The 16,245-nt window shown below is 41.6% G+C and overlaps 2 protein-coding genes across 3 annotated transcripts in view; one reads left to right on the forward strand and one right to left on the reverse strand.

Annotated features, from left to right (window-relative positions):
- LCORL (ligand dependent nuclear receptor corepressor like) overlaps nt 1-5,263 on the forward strand; it is a 183,332-nt gene extending 178,069 nt beyond the window's left edge. The window contains exon 8 of one of the 2 annotated variants that reach the window (XM_074951619.1): nt 4,844-4,982. In XM_074951619.1, coding sequence (XP_074807720.1) covers nt 4,844-4,848 — 5 coding nt within the window. In that variant the 3' untranslated portion in view covers nt 4,849-4,982. Of the gene's footprint in view, nt 1-4,843 lie in introns of both variants that reach the window. The other variant, XM_074951622.1, reaches the window with a different exon arrangement.
- A 1,162-nt stretch (nt 5,264-6,425) lies between these two features.
- Nucleotides 6,426-16,245, reverse strand: part of NCAPG (non-SMC condensin I complex subunit G) — a 42,165-nt gene continuing 32,345 nt past the window's right edge. Inside the window, exons 19-22 of the mRNA XM_074951626.1 lie at nt 10,870-11,020; nt 9,155-9,247; nt 7,630-7,708; nt 6,426-6,731 (exon numbers count right to left, since the gene is read on the reverse strand). Of these exons, the coding sequence (XP_074807727.1) occupies nt 6,605-6,731; nt 7,630-7,708; nt 9,155-9,247; nt 10,870-11,020 (450 nt within the window). The 3' untranslated portion in view covers nt 6,426-6,604. The remainder of the gene's footprint in view (nt 6,732-7,629; nt 7,709-9,154; nt 9,248-10,869; nt 11,021-16,245) is intronic.

Genomic DNA, 16,245 nt, shown 5'->3' on the forward strand with positions numbered 1-16,245 from the left:
AAAACAATGTAAAATTTTAGAGCCTGCAAGTCCACTCAGTCCTACTTCTTGTTCAGTCAATTACTCAGACAAGTTTGTTTACAACAACAAGTTTGTTTACATTTGCAGGAGATAATGCTGCCCGCTTCTTGTTTACAATGTCACCTGAAAGTGAGAAACAGGCGTTCACATGGCAATGTTGTAGCCAGTGTCACAAGATATTTACGTGCCACATCCGCTAAAGATTCATATGTCCCTTCGTGTGTCAACCACCATTCCAGAAGATGTCAATGCTGATGACAAGTTCTGCTCGATAATGATCAAAAGCAGTGCAGATCAACGCATTTTCATTTCATCATCTGAGTAAGATGCCACCAGCAGAAGGTTGATTTTCTTTGTTGGTGGTTCGGGTTCTGTAGTTTCCATATTGGAGTGTTGCTCTTTTAAGACATCTGAAAGCATGCTCCACACCTCATCCCTCTAAGATTTTGGAAGAAACTTCAGATTCTTAAACCTTGGGTCGAGTGCTGTAGCTATCCTTAGAAATCTCACATTGGTACCTTCTTTGCATTTTGTCAAATCTGCTATGAAAGTGTTCTTAAAATGAACATGTGCTAGGTCATGATCTGAGACTGCTATAACATGAAATATATGGCATAATGTGGGTAAAACAGAACAGGAGACATACAGTTCTCCTGCAAGGGGTTCAGTCACAAATTTAATGCATTATTTTTTAACCAGAACCCTCAGCATGGAAGCACGTCCTCTGGCATGGTGCCAGAAGCATGAAGGGGCATATGAATGTTTAGCATATCTGGCATGTAAATATCTTGCAATGCTGGCTACAAAAGTGCCATTTGAATGCCTGTTTTCACTTTCAGGTGACATTGTAAATAAGCGGGCAGCAATATCTCCCATAAATGTAAACAAACATGTTTATCTTAGCAAGTGGCTGAACAAGAAGTAGGACTGAGTGGACTCGTAGGCTAAAGTGTTACATAACTGCACTCAAAAACAAACCAATGTAACAAAAAAAATTCTACATTTGTAAGTTACACTTTCAGGATAAAGAGATTGCACTACATTACTTGTATGAGGTGAATTGAAAAATATTTTCCTTTATTTTACAGTGCAAATATTTGTAATAAAAAAATATAAAGTGAGCACTGTAATCTTCGTATTCTGTTTTGTAATAGAAATCAATATATTTGAAAATGTAGAAGACAATCCAAAAATATTTAATAAATTTCAAGTGGTATTCTATTGTTTAACAGTGTGATTAATCACAATTAATTTTTTTTAATCTCAGTTAATTTTTTGAGTTAATCTTGTGAGTTATTTGCAATTGATTGACAGCCCACTACACATACATACACATTTTTTTTATTTATATTATATATACACACACACACACACTCTTGCTATTTCTGCTTTAAAATACCTGTTAGAAAGCAGTGATAGCTGCCATGAATGGACCTAGATAAAGAAAATCACTTTCCTAGAGTTGTACTACATAGCAAGCTTCAGCTGATTCTTAGCTCCTTGTTTTTTAGAAAACGAATTCTTGTCTCTCCTAAGCCAGAAACCCGAACAAGATACAAAGCTTTAAAAAGTGACTAGGCACCACTCTTTTAGTCAGACCTGCAGTGTTCATGGAAACATTGGTTTCCCCAGGAGTGTTTCTCTGGTGCAGGATGAAATAGCTAGACAGACGCACCCAGGTTCAAGTCCCTGCTTTGAATCAGGCAAAACACGAGCTTGAACGTGGGTCACCCACATTGCTGTTGGGTGTCCTAATAACCAGGCTATTCTGGGCTTGTGCTTGCTCACTATTTATATGATTTTTTTTTTCAAAAAATCTTTAAGATCTGCTTCAGAATGAAAATTTGTTACCTTAAAACTTCTTGCAAAAAGGAAATATTGTCTTCCTGCCACCTGTGTGAAAAATGCTAGTTAGCATATGCTTGGCTAGTTCCCATATTAAGCTTTCATATCATTTCACTAATATTTATTCATTAAAAGCAGATTTTGTTTATCAGTTTCATCCAAAAGCTTCCTAGGTGACCTAGCAATATAAAAATACAAACAATGCCTCCCCATTAGATAAATAAAACTAGCTCATCTGGACACTACTAGGCTATAATCAAATTGGATCACTTTCCAAGTGCCAGAATGCAAAAATACTTTTCAGGGTTTTTTTTTTCATTTTTGTGAGACGCTCAGCTGACTCAGAATGGCTTTTCTTTAAAATTTGGCAGGTACAGTACATGGTCCTGTATGTGGGATGTGGGCTTTGCTTTCAACAAGGGAGGTGCCTGAGCTAGTGATTTAAGACCAGAATTCAGTCGTAAAAACTTCTGATTTTGACCGCACATCCCAGTCATGGTTTGGGCCTTCCTCTTTTTGCTTTCTAGCTGTAATGGGGTAGACTACTTGTAAGTCACAGCTGGGAATGTTCTGAAGATTACAATTCATTGAAACTGGAAAAGGCTTGGCAAGCTAAATGCTGGTTGAAGAAATTGGTTTTTAAATTTTATAGCTTTTTGAAAAATCTGACTCAAGCACAGGCCACAGTCCTTATCTTTAGAGACATGCACCAGATCCTCATGTACAGAATGTTCTCACTACTGTTTCTAGCTAGAGAATGGAATGTGTATGTCTACTTAATGCCACCCTTTCTTATATCACTTGTGTAAAGAGAACATACTTCTATTTAAAACCCATTTCCTACAGCAAAAACCTGCAACTTTTTTCTGGGGCACCTGCCCAGCACTCTAATTCAAAGAAGCAGACACATGCACGTTAACCTCCAAAAGCCATAGGTTAAGGCCAGTGAAAAGATCTCCTGTCTGATGCTAATGTTGCTTTGTCTAATTTTATATAATACTTCATGTCCCCTTGACCTGGTGACCCAGTTGAAGAAAATTGTTGATGCCCGCAGCCCAGTGGAGCTGGGGCTGAGGAGAGCAGCTCAGGGCTACGGAAGAGGGTTGGGGTGAGGGCTGCAAGGTGGGGCTGGGAATGAGGAGTTCAGGGTGTCTTGGGGCTGAGGGGTTTGGGGTGCAGGAAGGGGCTCTGTGTTTGAGGGGGGGCTCAGGGCTGGGGATTAGGGCACTGCCTTACCTCTGGCAGCTCCCAGTCAGTGGTGCAGCGGCAGGCTTCTTGCTGTGCCCCGGACGCGTCCAGCAGCAGGTCCGGCTCCTAGGCAGAGGTGTGCAAGCAGCTCTGCATGGATCTTGCCTGCAGGTTCCAGGCCAATGGGTGTTCGGAGCCGCTGCTCAGGGCAGGAGCAGCGCATGGAGCCCCGTGGCTCCCACCCGCAGGAGCTGGACCTGCTGCTGGACGCTTCCGGAACAGGTAGGAACTAGCCTGCCTTGGGCAGCACCGCTGACGGGACTTTTAACGGCCCGGTCAGCGGTGCTAACCAGAGCTGCCGCAACCCAGTGCCTTATGGTCCACAACCAACTGATTCCTGCATCAAGCCCATGATTGAAGTAGAGCATGTTTTTTTATACAGAGAGGATAGCTAAGAGTTCAGTTGATGGCAAAATCTCCACCTGCCTAGGTAAGTTTTGGTAACGTGGGTTAAACCTGCAGCTTATTTCCAGTCAATTGGTTTAGCTTCAGCATCTAGCCACTGGAGCACTGTGCCTTTTTCTACTAGAGTACACCAGTGAGCAATCAACATTAAAGAGCTACAGTAGTGTGAATTCTTTGTCTAATTTATTTATTTTAATATATATTTTCTCACAGCAAAGTTATTTTATCAACTAGTTAGTTAACATAGTAAAAGCAGGCTGATTGGTTAATAATTAAAATCAGTGTTTTAATAACATATGCTGCAAAGAGCTGCAAGAGACACTTGCAGCTCACAAGCCTCAGGCTGAGTATCACTCTTAACTATCTTTATGCAGGTAAATGGATTTGAGTTTTCCTGGATTCTCACTGTCAGGCTTTCCAGAAATTGAATCATTTTTGTAGTTCTCTTTTGAATCCTTTAAAAAACAATGTTGACAAATTGTGCAGTGTAAACACCAGGACTGAGTACATTTGAAAATCTCACTCTACAGTTGCTGGGGCACCTGGTTCCAATACTTGTTCCTTTGATAAAGAAAATGTGTTTAGAGAGCTTTGAAATTAGCTTGGAATTTTGTCCTACTTTCTAGAGACTGTTTCCTGTTGACCTTTGAATGCACACTACCTTGCACTGATGAGGTTTTTGCGTTGAATAAATTGAAGGCTGCAGCCTGATTTCAGTGCTTTTTTTGGTATGGATAAAAAACAAAACCACCCAGCCATCCAGGGAAATAGTATATCCATCCTTAGTGTCTCTATTGTAAATACAACCTAGATTAAACACAGCAATAAGCAGACTACTTTTACACAGTAAACTTTGGGACAGGGACTGAGGCTACAGATTGATTGCGGTTAACACTGCTCATGCTCACTCGAGGGAGGCTAACCTGGCAATACTGCAGAGCACAGAAAGTGCACCAACCAACTGTAGGAGCAGCTGATGAGTTGTGCTAATTTGAGCTGTAGCCTAATAGCCCCAGCGCACCAGCCAACTCCAATTTAAAGCACCACCACACTTGCATTAAGGATCTGTGTGGACAGGACTTGAGCTGGGGACAGTGCTTCAGTTATAATTTGAATTAATCTTACAGTGAGGAAACCCCTGAGTGTTCCTAGATGTTGTGCAGAGCCCCAGTAGTGCTCCACTCCCAGTTGGTACCTCTAGGTGGGCTTGAGGTAGCCAAAAAAAAGAAAAGTGCCCTCTCCACCTCTCACCTGTGGTGATGTGCCTGGTTTGGATGAAAAATAAAAAACTAAAGTTCTTTATCTCCTTTTCCCCCTCCCCCAGCCTGATACAAGTGAAAGCCTCTGAGAAGCAGAATGTATTTGACACGAACGCAGCAACTCAACCTTTGAAGTCCGTAAAGAAGTGCCTTAATCAGCCCACTGAGTGGAATCTGAATTTTGCAACAGTATCTCTTGCCAGCTGTAAAGTTTTTAACCAAAATCTCAAAAGTGATGAGAACAAATAGATTGCAGCTATTCTTGCACTATTATTTTGTACATTGTTTTTCTCCTGCTGAATCATAAGCATTTATTAAATTGATCTTGAAATGGTCTCTTGTGATTTGGCTTTATATTAAAATCAGTAGCATTATTCATTTTGATGTACTCATGTTTTTTACATGAAGGTTTGCATTTGACCATTATGGAATTTTGCAGTACAAATCTCATATCAGATGTTTCCCTTTTAATAGTATTTCATGGGGGGGGGGAGGGGGAAGGGGGCTTATGTTCTTTTAAGTTTAATTATATATTATCCCAGTTCTATTTTTGTGCACAAAAGTTAATATATTTTGTGACATGGGTCACTAACTGTAAAGATTTATGGCAATGATTCAGAAACAATTCTGTACCAGGTGGAGACTGACTACCTCGAAGCAAAGCAGTAAAAAGATGTGGCAAAGACGTATAAAATCTCATTCAGAAATGTTCAAAATTTACAGAACAATCAGATTGCACAGTATTTTCCTTTTCTAGGGGGTTGCGGGTGGGGTTTATTTTCACTTATCCTGAGAAAATGTGTCAATATTTAAAAACTGTAGTCTAAAAGAAAGGCCAGCCTTGCAGGAGAAATCTCTTGAAAGAGAGTCATTCAACAAACTTGTATCTGCACTTTTTTTTATTGATGTTTCTGATAAGTGGTCCATTTTGTTTTGTTTCTATGAATTTGCCTGTCACCAATTAAAATGGATGTAAACACATGTCCAGTTAATTGCTTTATTGCATTTTAGAATTAATTTCACACTTCCAACAGTCATGGAGTATACACCTCTTAAGCAGATGTAAATGTTTCCATTTTCATTACCTAGTAGACAATTTTATCAAGCCTAAAACATAGCCTCAGCTAAGGTTATTTGACATGTCTAATAAAAAGTGTATTGATGTAGTGTGCTGTTATATTAGGTACTTAAAAAAACCTATACTGCACATTTCCCTTTTCTCGATGCACTTATTTTATGGACAGAGCAAATATTCTTTCACTCAGTTCTCCATCCTTGATAATATAGAGCCAAGAGAGTCAACAGCCTGGAAGAAGTGTCCTTCAATGATTCAGTGGTTAAACTGGAAGCATAAAGCAACCAGGTCCCCCCCACCTCACACTGCAATACAGACAAGCCAATAGTGAGAATAAGTCCATTAAGATGTACTGCCTTCTAGAACCCACGCACCAGTAACTGTAAACACACACCAAAAACAGCTAGCTTGAAAATTAAAAAGTAATTCTCAATGCTGCTAATAAGATTTAAATCTTCAGATGGAAAGTGCTGTTGTGTTAAGGTGCTTTATCAAGAAGACTAAAAGCCACAAATCAGGTTTAAGACAGACTTTATACTTTTATTACAAAGAGAAAATATGCATCTAACTAAGGAGTGATTGTCAAAATTAACCCTAATTTAAAATATTGTAAAGTTCCTGGGAACTTCATGTTTTTACAACTATAGAAAGATTTAAAAAAACTGGATTGACAGTAAAACAAAGCTTATTTTTGTAAGTCTTGTGAAGAGCTGGCTTTCATGAAGGACACTTCTCTTGCTTGCTCTCATCTTCAATCATCTGCTTCTGCATTCAGAAGCTTTGAGAGATTCATCCGAGTTTTCTCAAGTGCTGCTGTTTTTGCTCGTCTTGAAGGTCTTGAACTTGGCAATGTAACTGGTTCTGGAACTTCATCACCACTAAACATAAAAGATTTCAAAATGGCCACAAAAAAGTTGTAAGCAAATTTAAATGTAAATGCACTGCCTTGAAACCACTGAATAATAAACTGCATTCTTTATTGTAGACACTGCACTGGATATAGGTTGTAAGTTTATTTTTAAATAGCTGTGTATATATCAATTAGAGTAGTGACCACCACAAAGGGATAACCAAAGGTTAGTAGTTAAAGTGTGTGGAAAGCAGCAAGATAAGCTTTTAGGGGCTATCAACATAAAACAAATTGTCTAGACAAATTAAAGGGCCTGATCATATTGAAGTTAATGGGTCATGTGCTTGACCATAAGCAGATGTGGGTCCACAGTTAGTGTTAAGATAACAGCACTGCGTAATGGGGTGAAGTGAATGGCGTTCAATTTTTTTTTCCAAATGTTGATTTCTAAAGTTTATCAATTTGCAAATTAAAAAACTGAATAATAGCAACAAGATAGTAGCAATTAGTGTAGCAGAGGTAACTTTACAAACCCTTCCCTAAATAGCTGTTACACAAGAACAAAAAACTGGAAGATATACTGGAAAAGAATTAATGCAGGCTGAATTTCTTAGCTGTAAGTCTTAGCTATTAAAGAAATTGTTTTATTTCCTTGAAAGGAAAAAAATTACTTTTTAACTAGTACTTCTGAAGGAGACTGAACATTTATGGACAGCTTTTAATTACTTGTTTTTTATTACCCTTGTGAGAAGTCTGGGATTAATTCTATAGTATATATAGTTAACATGTAGTTTATCTTCTGTGCTTGGAACATCTAATTTTAAAAAGAAGGATCATATGGATGAAAGGGTTTGAATTAAGTTTGCTTGCAAGGAAGTTAGAGTGGCAGGAGGGACGTCATGCATTCATTACACAAGACTGTTTACCTTTCACTGTCAGACACTACCGTTTTACGATTTCTCCTCATGTTCACAGACCTAGCCTCTGTGTTGACTTTTCTCTGCCCTAAAACACAAATGAAAGTTACCCATCACCAGAACAATGACAATGTGCCTTTTGTTCAAACAATCTTCACATCTTAGAACTCCTAGAGACTTTTCATTTCTTCAATACTATTCTTCCTAAACAAATTTCCCTCACCACACATGGGTAGTTCCTTACACCAGTGACTGTCAACCTTTCCAGACTACCGTACCCCTTTCAGAGGGGTCTGCAAGACAAATCAGACTCAAGTTACACCTCACCTAAAAACTACTTGCTTACAAAAATCAGACATAAAAATACAACAGTGTTACAGCACACTATTGCTGAAAAGTTGCTTACTTTCTCATTTTTACTATATAAATCAAATCAACTGGAATATAAATACTGTACTTACATTTCAGTGTATAGTAAGAGCAGTATAAACAAATCACTGTATGAAATTTTAGTTTGTACTGATTTCACTAATGCATTTTATGTAGCCTGTTGTAAAACTAGGCAAATATCGAGATGAGTTGATGTACACCCTGGAAGACCTCTGTGTACCCCCAGGGTACGTGTACCCCTGGTTGAGAACCACAGACATAGAACACAGATAAACCATGAAGAAACACACACATCACCCTCTTAAAATGCCTTATTTGTTTACATACAATACTTATTGGGCTCTATTAGTTAGACTATAATAAAAAGGAATTAGGAAGCCAGTTTCTCATTGGCAACTCAAAGGCAAAATGACTGAACAGTCCTTGCTATCGCATCTCCGTGCCGAATATTTAGACTGGACAAGCGGGGCCCGTTAGTATCTTTGCAGGCAGTAATGTGATGTGACTTAGGGCCAGAGAATGCGGAGATTGTGGCACTTTTCTTTTGGTTAGCTCTATTGTTTCCAAAGTCAGAGCTCAGCTTTTGTGTCTTGCTTCAAATCACATACCTTCTCCTCTCCTTATACTGCTCTAATGTGCCATAAAATGTGTTAATACATCCCCTTACTTCTCACCTGTTGAATGAGGGATCTAAAACCAGTTAACATTTTCTTCTCCTCTATCCCAACTTTTTAAACACCTACTAATCATTCAAAGATTTTAAGTCAGGTGTCCAAAGACAGAATTTACAATTCACCTCGCAGTAACGAACAGTGCAATGTGTATTTGACATGGACGTTATTTGCACACACAGAATATCAAGTAGAAGCAGATGTTTTGTTTCATAAACCACAGTTCCAACTTTTTACAGATAACTTGACACTGCTTTAGTCTGTGTAAAGTAACCACATAAGGGTGTTATAGTGACAAGAACTGTTTCATAAACTCTGTCAGAGATGTTTTATTTATTTTTTAAAAATCAAAGGCTTTAAAGAAAATTATGCTACAACAAAAACATTTTTGCTGCAATTCCTATAGGGCTTACTTTAAATTTAAAAAAAAAATATTTGTAGCTGTTAATGTTAAGCTATAAGTCAGCTCATACCTCTGTTAGCTTTGCTTCTTGTAGATTTCTGCTTTGTAGGTGCATTATCTTTATGTTCATTAACAGGACTTTGATCAGCTTCTTTATTCTTTTCTGTGTAACAGAACAGTGTATCAGGCCAATCGTAACAGATGTGATCTTTACATACCAATGCTGAAAATAAACTAAACACACCTCTGCAGTCATTTTTTAAAAATTCAGTCATTTTTAATTCAGAGAAAATAGGAACACACACTAGCAACCATTGCAAAGTGTGCTTTTCTTTACAGCAGTGATGCTCAAACTTTTCCAGTCGCGTCCCTCCTTACCAGTAATGGAATCTGTGTCCCCCCCCCCAATTACTGCACAGCCAAGGCTTCCTCAGCAGCAGAGCTCGGGCTCAAAGCGGAGCTGGGTTGGGGGGCATGGCACTCCCTTCCTGCCCTCCTATGGGGGCTGGCCACAGTCCTGCACCCCCCTAAATATTCCTCTGCACCCCTAGGGGAGCACACCCCACAATTTCAGAACCACTGCTTTACAGGATGCAAGAGCTCTCGCTGCAAGAAAATATGTACTGAAATGCAGAATCTCCATTCCTCTTTGAGGGAACTTCACACTGGAAAGAAAACCAACTATGAGCCAACAGCAGGCAAAGGCTGTTATCCCACAGCTGGAGGAGGGAGGGCACACAACCTAAACAAACGAGTCACTACCAGCTCCCCCTACAATGAATATGCAAAGATGAAAACAGCTGAAATTGTTATACATATTTTGTCACTCATCTCTGAATTAAATTTATTTTAGTCTATCAGCCCCACTGAGCTATAGCTCCTGGAGCTTAGTACTCTGAAATGATGGAGTTCAGGCCCTGAAGTAAGCCACTAATAAAGAAGCAGAAAGGAAGAGCCAACTGAGTGGTCTTCAAGTCAGCTTAAGACAGTTGCTTAGCTATTTAGATAGGAAACTGATCAAGACCAGTTCCTGGAAGGATTTCTAAACTCCTTGTCCGAAGGGGTGCTAACAGATCTGAGTTACTGACAGCACAGGAACAGCAAGTGGTCCCCTGCTGCCTAAATGGTACAGAGGATGGGTAGCTTCTTGCTGCACAACTACAAGTGCAAAGTCTAGCTCCAGATGCATAAGCTAACACTGAGAAGAGACATCACGGCTATCACATCACTACAATAAAAATTAGTCTGAAAAACATAAGAAATCTCTTTTGAGAAAAACTGCAGATATGAAAAGTACTCAAGCCCAACAAGCAAGAAAAGGAAAGAAGAACTTGAAAACTAGTGAAAACTTTTAAACTCAGTAGGTTTCCAGGCTAATTAGTAGACACTAGTATTCAAGAGATAAGTGACTATTCAAATCTGCTGAAGAAAGCCCATCTGGTTAGTGTAACATTTATTTGTGAAGAGACTGTGGAGAGAATCGATGATGGAGAAACGTGTGGCAATACTTACACAAGAGGAATATGGAAAATGAAAGGGAAAAACAGAGAAACTAGGAAAAAGCTAGGGAAAAAAATCAAAAGATAGAATAGTCCAACATTGCAATACTTTTTCAAAAGGGTAAGAATGTACAATTTACAACTTATATTTTTGTTACTTTAAAACTTTGCATAGTAAAGAGAAAACCTTTATGTTTCTATGTAAAAAATATATATACACTCCCCCCCCCCACCTGCATTCAGGGACTCATTTACTCTCCTGTTAGCCATACTTTCAGTACATTACCTTCCTCATTTGGATTAACATGCTCAGATGTTGTGGTGCCAGATTCCTGTTCTACTTCTGAGCGGTCTTTGTCGAAATAATTTCCTTTGCTTAAATTCAAATTCATCTTGAATTTCTCAATCGCTCTTTGACACAACTTATCTTTGACCTTCTGTGGGTAGAAATGTTTCATATTAATATTGCTTAATTCTGCAACAGCTCAGTTTCTACATATCTTCTAATATAGGATTATCCACAAAATGCTGGTATTTCTATATCTGAGAATCAGGTACCCCTCACTATAGTAAATGCGACTAGTACCATATTTTGTATGGCGATAAAACACTCTAAGTTATGGATACTAACAGACAGGGCGAATTATTTAGGAAACAACAGGGTGGATCAGTTTAAAAACCAAGGTCATTACGTAGCAATTTAGATGAAGAATAAAAAGACTATTTAGGTCACCAGCATTAAACCTTTGTTCATTTTAGAATTAGTGGCCGAAATAAAAGGAAGGCTACTGATCAATCTGAATTCTTCGAGATGAGTCCCTGCCCATTCACACTACTGGAAGGTGTATCGGCAGTGCAGCAAGCTACTGGAACCTTTGAAAGCACCTGAACATTTCAGAGGAGACCATATAAAGGCCTGGACCATTTTGAATCCGGGCACAGCTCCGTGACCATACGAGAGCTCCAACCTAAAATCCCCAATTTATTTGGTAAAAACTACAACGTACAAGGTACTAAGAGTATAAATGTTTTCTGCTATTAAGACCGAGTAAAGGTTCCAGGTCTGCATATAACCTGTGTTGGAAGGAAATGAGGCAGTTGGGCACCCTAGCCCCTTTTATACCCTCACCTTTGGAACATTTAGAGCTTCAGGGGTAGGAAGAAGTGCAGGGACCACAATGGGCAGGGCTTCCAGAAGGTTCCATCAATTTGCTGTACTGTGGTATAAGAAGGGGGCCAACTCACCAACCAGTGTGTCAAATAAAGCTGCCAACAGCAATAGAATGGCAGTCCCTTTCTTCCAGGATGGGTTTATTTTTCAAAATCCAAACAGTCCAACTCAAAACAAAACAGGTAAACCAGGTCCTGATGCCTAGCCCTTCCTAAAGCCTCTTCCTCAAAAGGCTTCTGCCACAGCAGATATCTCCAGCCAGATCTTCCACCTAGCTGGTGCAGAGAGCCCCTCCCACACCGTTCCCTGATCATGGTCTTCTGGAAGAGACTTCCTGCTTGCTGGCCTTTTATCTAAGGACCAGGTGACTACTGGCTATCACCTAAGCCCTGACCTCAAACCCCCTACCTGGAAGGCAGCTAGTTAGTAACAGGTGGGGCTAAGCCAGGGGTGGGCAAACTACGGCCCAGGGGCCGCATCCGGCCCTTCAGACACTTTAATCTAGCACTTCAGCTCCCACCAGGGAGCGGGATCCGGGGCTTGGCCCGCTCCGGTGCTCCAGCCAGGAAGTGGGATTGAGAGCTTGCCCCGCTCCGTGCAGCTTCCGGAAGCAGTGGCATGTCCCCCCTCCAGCTCCCACACGTAGGGGCAGCCAGGGGGCTCCACACGTCGCCCCCAACCCAAGAGCCTCCGCAGCAGCTCCCATTGGCTGGGAATCACAGCCACTGGGAGCTGCAGGGATGGTGCCTGCAGACAGGGCAGCACGCAGAACCGCTTGGCCGTGCCACCACGTAGGAGACAGACGGGGGACATGCCTCTGCTTCTGGGAGCTGCTTGAGGTAAGCGCCGCCCAGACCCTGCCCCCCCCCCCCCCCCGCACCCCTGCCCTGATCCCCCTCCTGCACTCCAAACCCCTCAGTCCCAGCCTGGAGCACCCTCAACCCCACCCCAGAGCCTGCACCCCCAGCTGGAGCCCTCACACACACACATCCCCAACCCCCTACCCCAGCCTAGAACCCCTTCCCACACCCTGAATTCATTTCTGGCCCCACCTCAGAGCCCTCACCCCCTCAGGCACCCCAGTTTTGTGAGCATTCATGGCCCCCAATACAAGTTCCATAGCCAGATGTGACCCACAGGCCAAAAAGTTTGCTCACCCCTGGGCTAAGCCCACATCCCTTAAAAGGGCCATCCCACCCCATAACACACAGGTAATAGTGTAATACCACAATAGTCCAAACACCACTCAAAGAAGGCAAATTAATTCTCATTACTAGGTATAAGTGCCTGAAATGCACTTTGTTGGCGCAGTAAGAGGATTCAGCACATTAGGTTAGATATTTCATTTTTATGCCATGCTAAACATGGAAGAATGTCATTTCTTACTACGCTTGTCAAACTATGCTTAAACTGTATGTTAGAATTAAAACTACCAAGCTAGCTACTACAACTAGCTTTAAATCAATAGAGAAGAATCAGATAAACAGCCGAAGCTCTGTAGACTCCAGTGCATGCAGAAGTTATTGCCCTACACTCACACACACACACCCCCACCCCCCTCAGGCCACATCCTTAAAGGAGTCCATAGGCTCCACATTCACTTCAGGACTGAGTTCAAAATTACCACCTTTGTTAAATCCAGGTATGGACTTATCAACCTTGTGTCCCTCTCAACCCTTCTGCATGTATAGCACTGTAATCTTCTATCCCTCCATCCAATCTGATCATGGTTGATGCAAGTTTTCTCTGCTATTCTTTAAGCCATTTGTAGCAGCCTTCCAATACCTCTCCATCTCAGCTCAAACTGTACTCTTTCCCCACTGCCTAAGAGACCTAATGCTAAGCATGCATGTAAGCATTTAGCTGTGGAAGGACTGAATAAAGATAAGGTCCAACTCTACATTCAGCTGCAAATACTGAGATTTGGTTAACAGCAGTAGCTGGAACCAACTAGGGGCCATGCTCCTCTTGACCTGCTGCTCACAAACAGGGAAGAATTGGTAGGAGAAGTAGAAATGGGTGGCAACCCGAGCAGCAGTGACCATGAGAAGGTTGAGTTCAGGATCCTGACAAAAAGGAAGAAAGGAGAGCAGCAGAATATGGAGCCTGGACTTCAGAAAAGCAGACTTTTACTCCCTCAGGGCACTGATGGGCAGGATCCCCTGGGAGAATAACATGAGGGGGAAAGGAGTCCAGGAGAGCTGGCTGTATTTTAAAGAAGCCTTATTGAGTGTGCAGGAACAAACCATCCCTATGCGCAGAAAGAATAGCAAATATGGCAGGCAACCAGCTTGGCTTAACAGAGAAACCTTTGGTGAGCTTAAACACAAAAAGGAAGCTTACAAGAACTGGAAACTTGGACAGATGACTAGGGAGGAGTATAAAAATATTGCTCGAGCATGCAGGGATGTAATCAGGAAGGCCAAAGCACAAGTGGAGTTGCAGCTAGCAAGGGATGTGAAGGGTAACAAGAAGGGTTTCTACAGGTATGTTAGCAACAAGGAGGAGGTCAGGAAAGTGTGGGACCCTTACTGAATGGGGGAGGCAACCTAGTGACAGATGATGTGGAAAAAGCTGAAATACTCAATGTTTTTTTTGCCTTGGTCTTCACAGACAAGGTCAGCTGCCAGACTGCTGCACTGGGCAGCGCAGTATGGGGAGGAGCTGAGCAGCCCTCAGTGGTGAAACAACAGGTTAAGGACTATTTAGAAAAGCTGGACATGCACAAGTCCTTGGGGCCGGATCTAATGCATCCGAGGATGCTGAGGGAGTTGGCTGGTGTGATTGCAGAGCCATTGGCCATTATCTTTGAAAACTCAAGGTCTCAGACAATTGGAAAAAGGCAAAAATGGTGCCTTTAAAAAAGGGAAGAAGGAGAATCCGGGGAACTACAGACATGTCAGCCTTACTTCAGTCCCTGGAGGAGAGGAAGGTGATCAGGAGCAGTCAACATGGATTCACCAAGGGCAAATCATGCCTAACCAACCTTATTGCATTCTATGATGAGATAACTGGCTCTGTGGATATGGGGAAAGTGGTGGGTGTGATATATCTTGACTTTAGCAAAGCTTTTGATACGGTCTCCCACAGTATTCTTGCCAGCAAGTTAAAAAAGTATGGATTAGATGAACGGACTATAAGGTTGATAGAAAGCTGGCTAGATCATCAGGCTCAACAGGATTAATGGCTCGATGTCTACTTGGCAGCCAGTATCAAGCAGAGTGCCCCAGGGGTCTGTCCTGGGGCCAGTTTTGTTCAACATCTTCACTAATGATCTGGATGATGGGCTGGATTGCACCCTCAGCAAGTTCGCGGATGACACTAAGCTGGGGGGAGAGGTAGATGTACTCGAGGGTAGGGATAGGGGCCAGAGTGACCTAGACAAACTGGATGATTGGGCTAAAAGAAATCTGATGAGGTTCAACAAGGATAAGTGCAGACTCCTGCACTTCGGATGAAAGAATCCCATGCACTGCTACAGGCTGGAGACCGACTGGCTAAGCGGCAGTTCTGCAGAAAAGGACCTAGGGATTACAGTGAACAAAAAGCTGGATATGAGTCAACAATGTGCCCTTATTGCCAAGAAGGCTAACCGCATATTGGGTTGCATTAGTAGGAGCATCGCTAGCAGATCCAGGGAAGTGATTATTCCCCTCTATTCGGCACTGGTGAGGCCACATCTGGAGTATTGCGTCCAGTTTTGGGCCACTACAGAAAGGATGTGGACAAATTGGAGAGAGCCCAGCAGAGGGCAACAAAAATGATTAGAGGGCTGCGGCACATGATTTATGAGGAGAGGCTGAGGGAACTGGGCTTATTTAATCTGCAAAAGAGAAGAGTGAGGGGGGGGATTTGATAGCAGCCTTCAACTACCTGAAGGGGGGAGGGATCCAAAGAGGATGGAGCTAGGCTGTTCTCAGTGGTGGCAGATGATAGAACAAGGAGCAATGGTCTCAAGTTGCAGTGTGGGAGGTTTAGGTTGGATATTAGGAAAACATATTTCACTAGGAGGGTGGTGAAGCACTGGAATGGGTTACCTAGGGAGGTGATGGAATCTCCATCTTTAGAGGTTTTTAAGGCCCAGCTTGACAAAGCCCTGGCTGGGATAATTTAGTTGGGGCTGGCCCTGTTTTGAGCAGGGGGTTGGACTAGATGACTCAGAGGTCTCTTCCTTATAGTCTATGATTCTATTCTATGGTCCAAGATGTAAAGGACTATCTTCAATTTTATTTACATGTGATAAAATAAGGTGCAGCACATCTATCATGGATCTTACTGTGATGACACATGAAAAACATGGCATGTTGCTTCAACTTATTGCACTGGTTGAAATGGTTCAATGTATTTTAACAACATAGTTCATAGTGATCTCAGCCCACAGTTTAAAATATAAATATCCTGATTAAAACAAAAATAATTCCATCCTTATTAGTATTAAGTTAACACAGATTCTTTGTTAAATAACTAAAAAATAAACTATGGAATACTACT

The sequence above is a fragment of the Natator depressus genome, chromosome 4, assembly GCF_965152275.1.
Source record: "Natator depressus isolate rNatDep1 chromosome 4, rNatDep2.hap1, whole genome shotgun sequence".
Classification (NCBI taxonomy): domain Eukaryota; kingdom Metazoa; phylum Chordata; order Testudines; family Cheloniidae; genus Natator; species Natator depressus.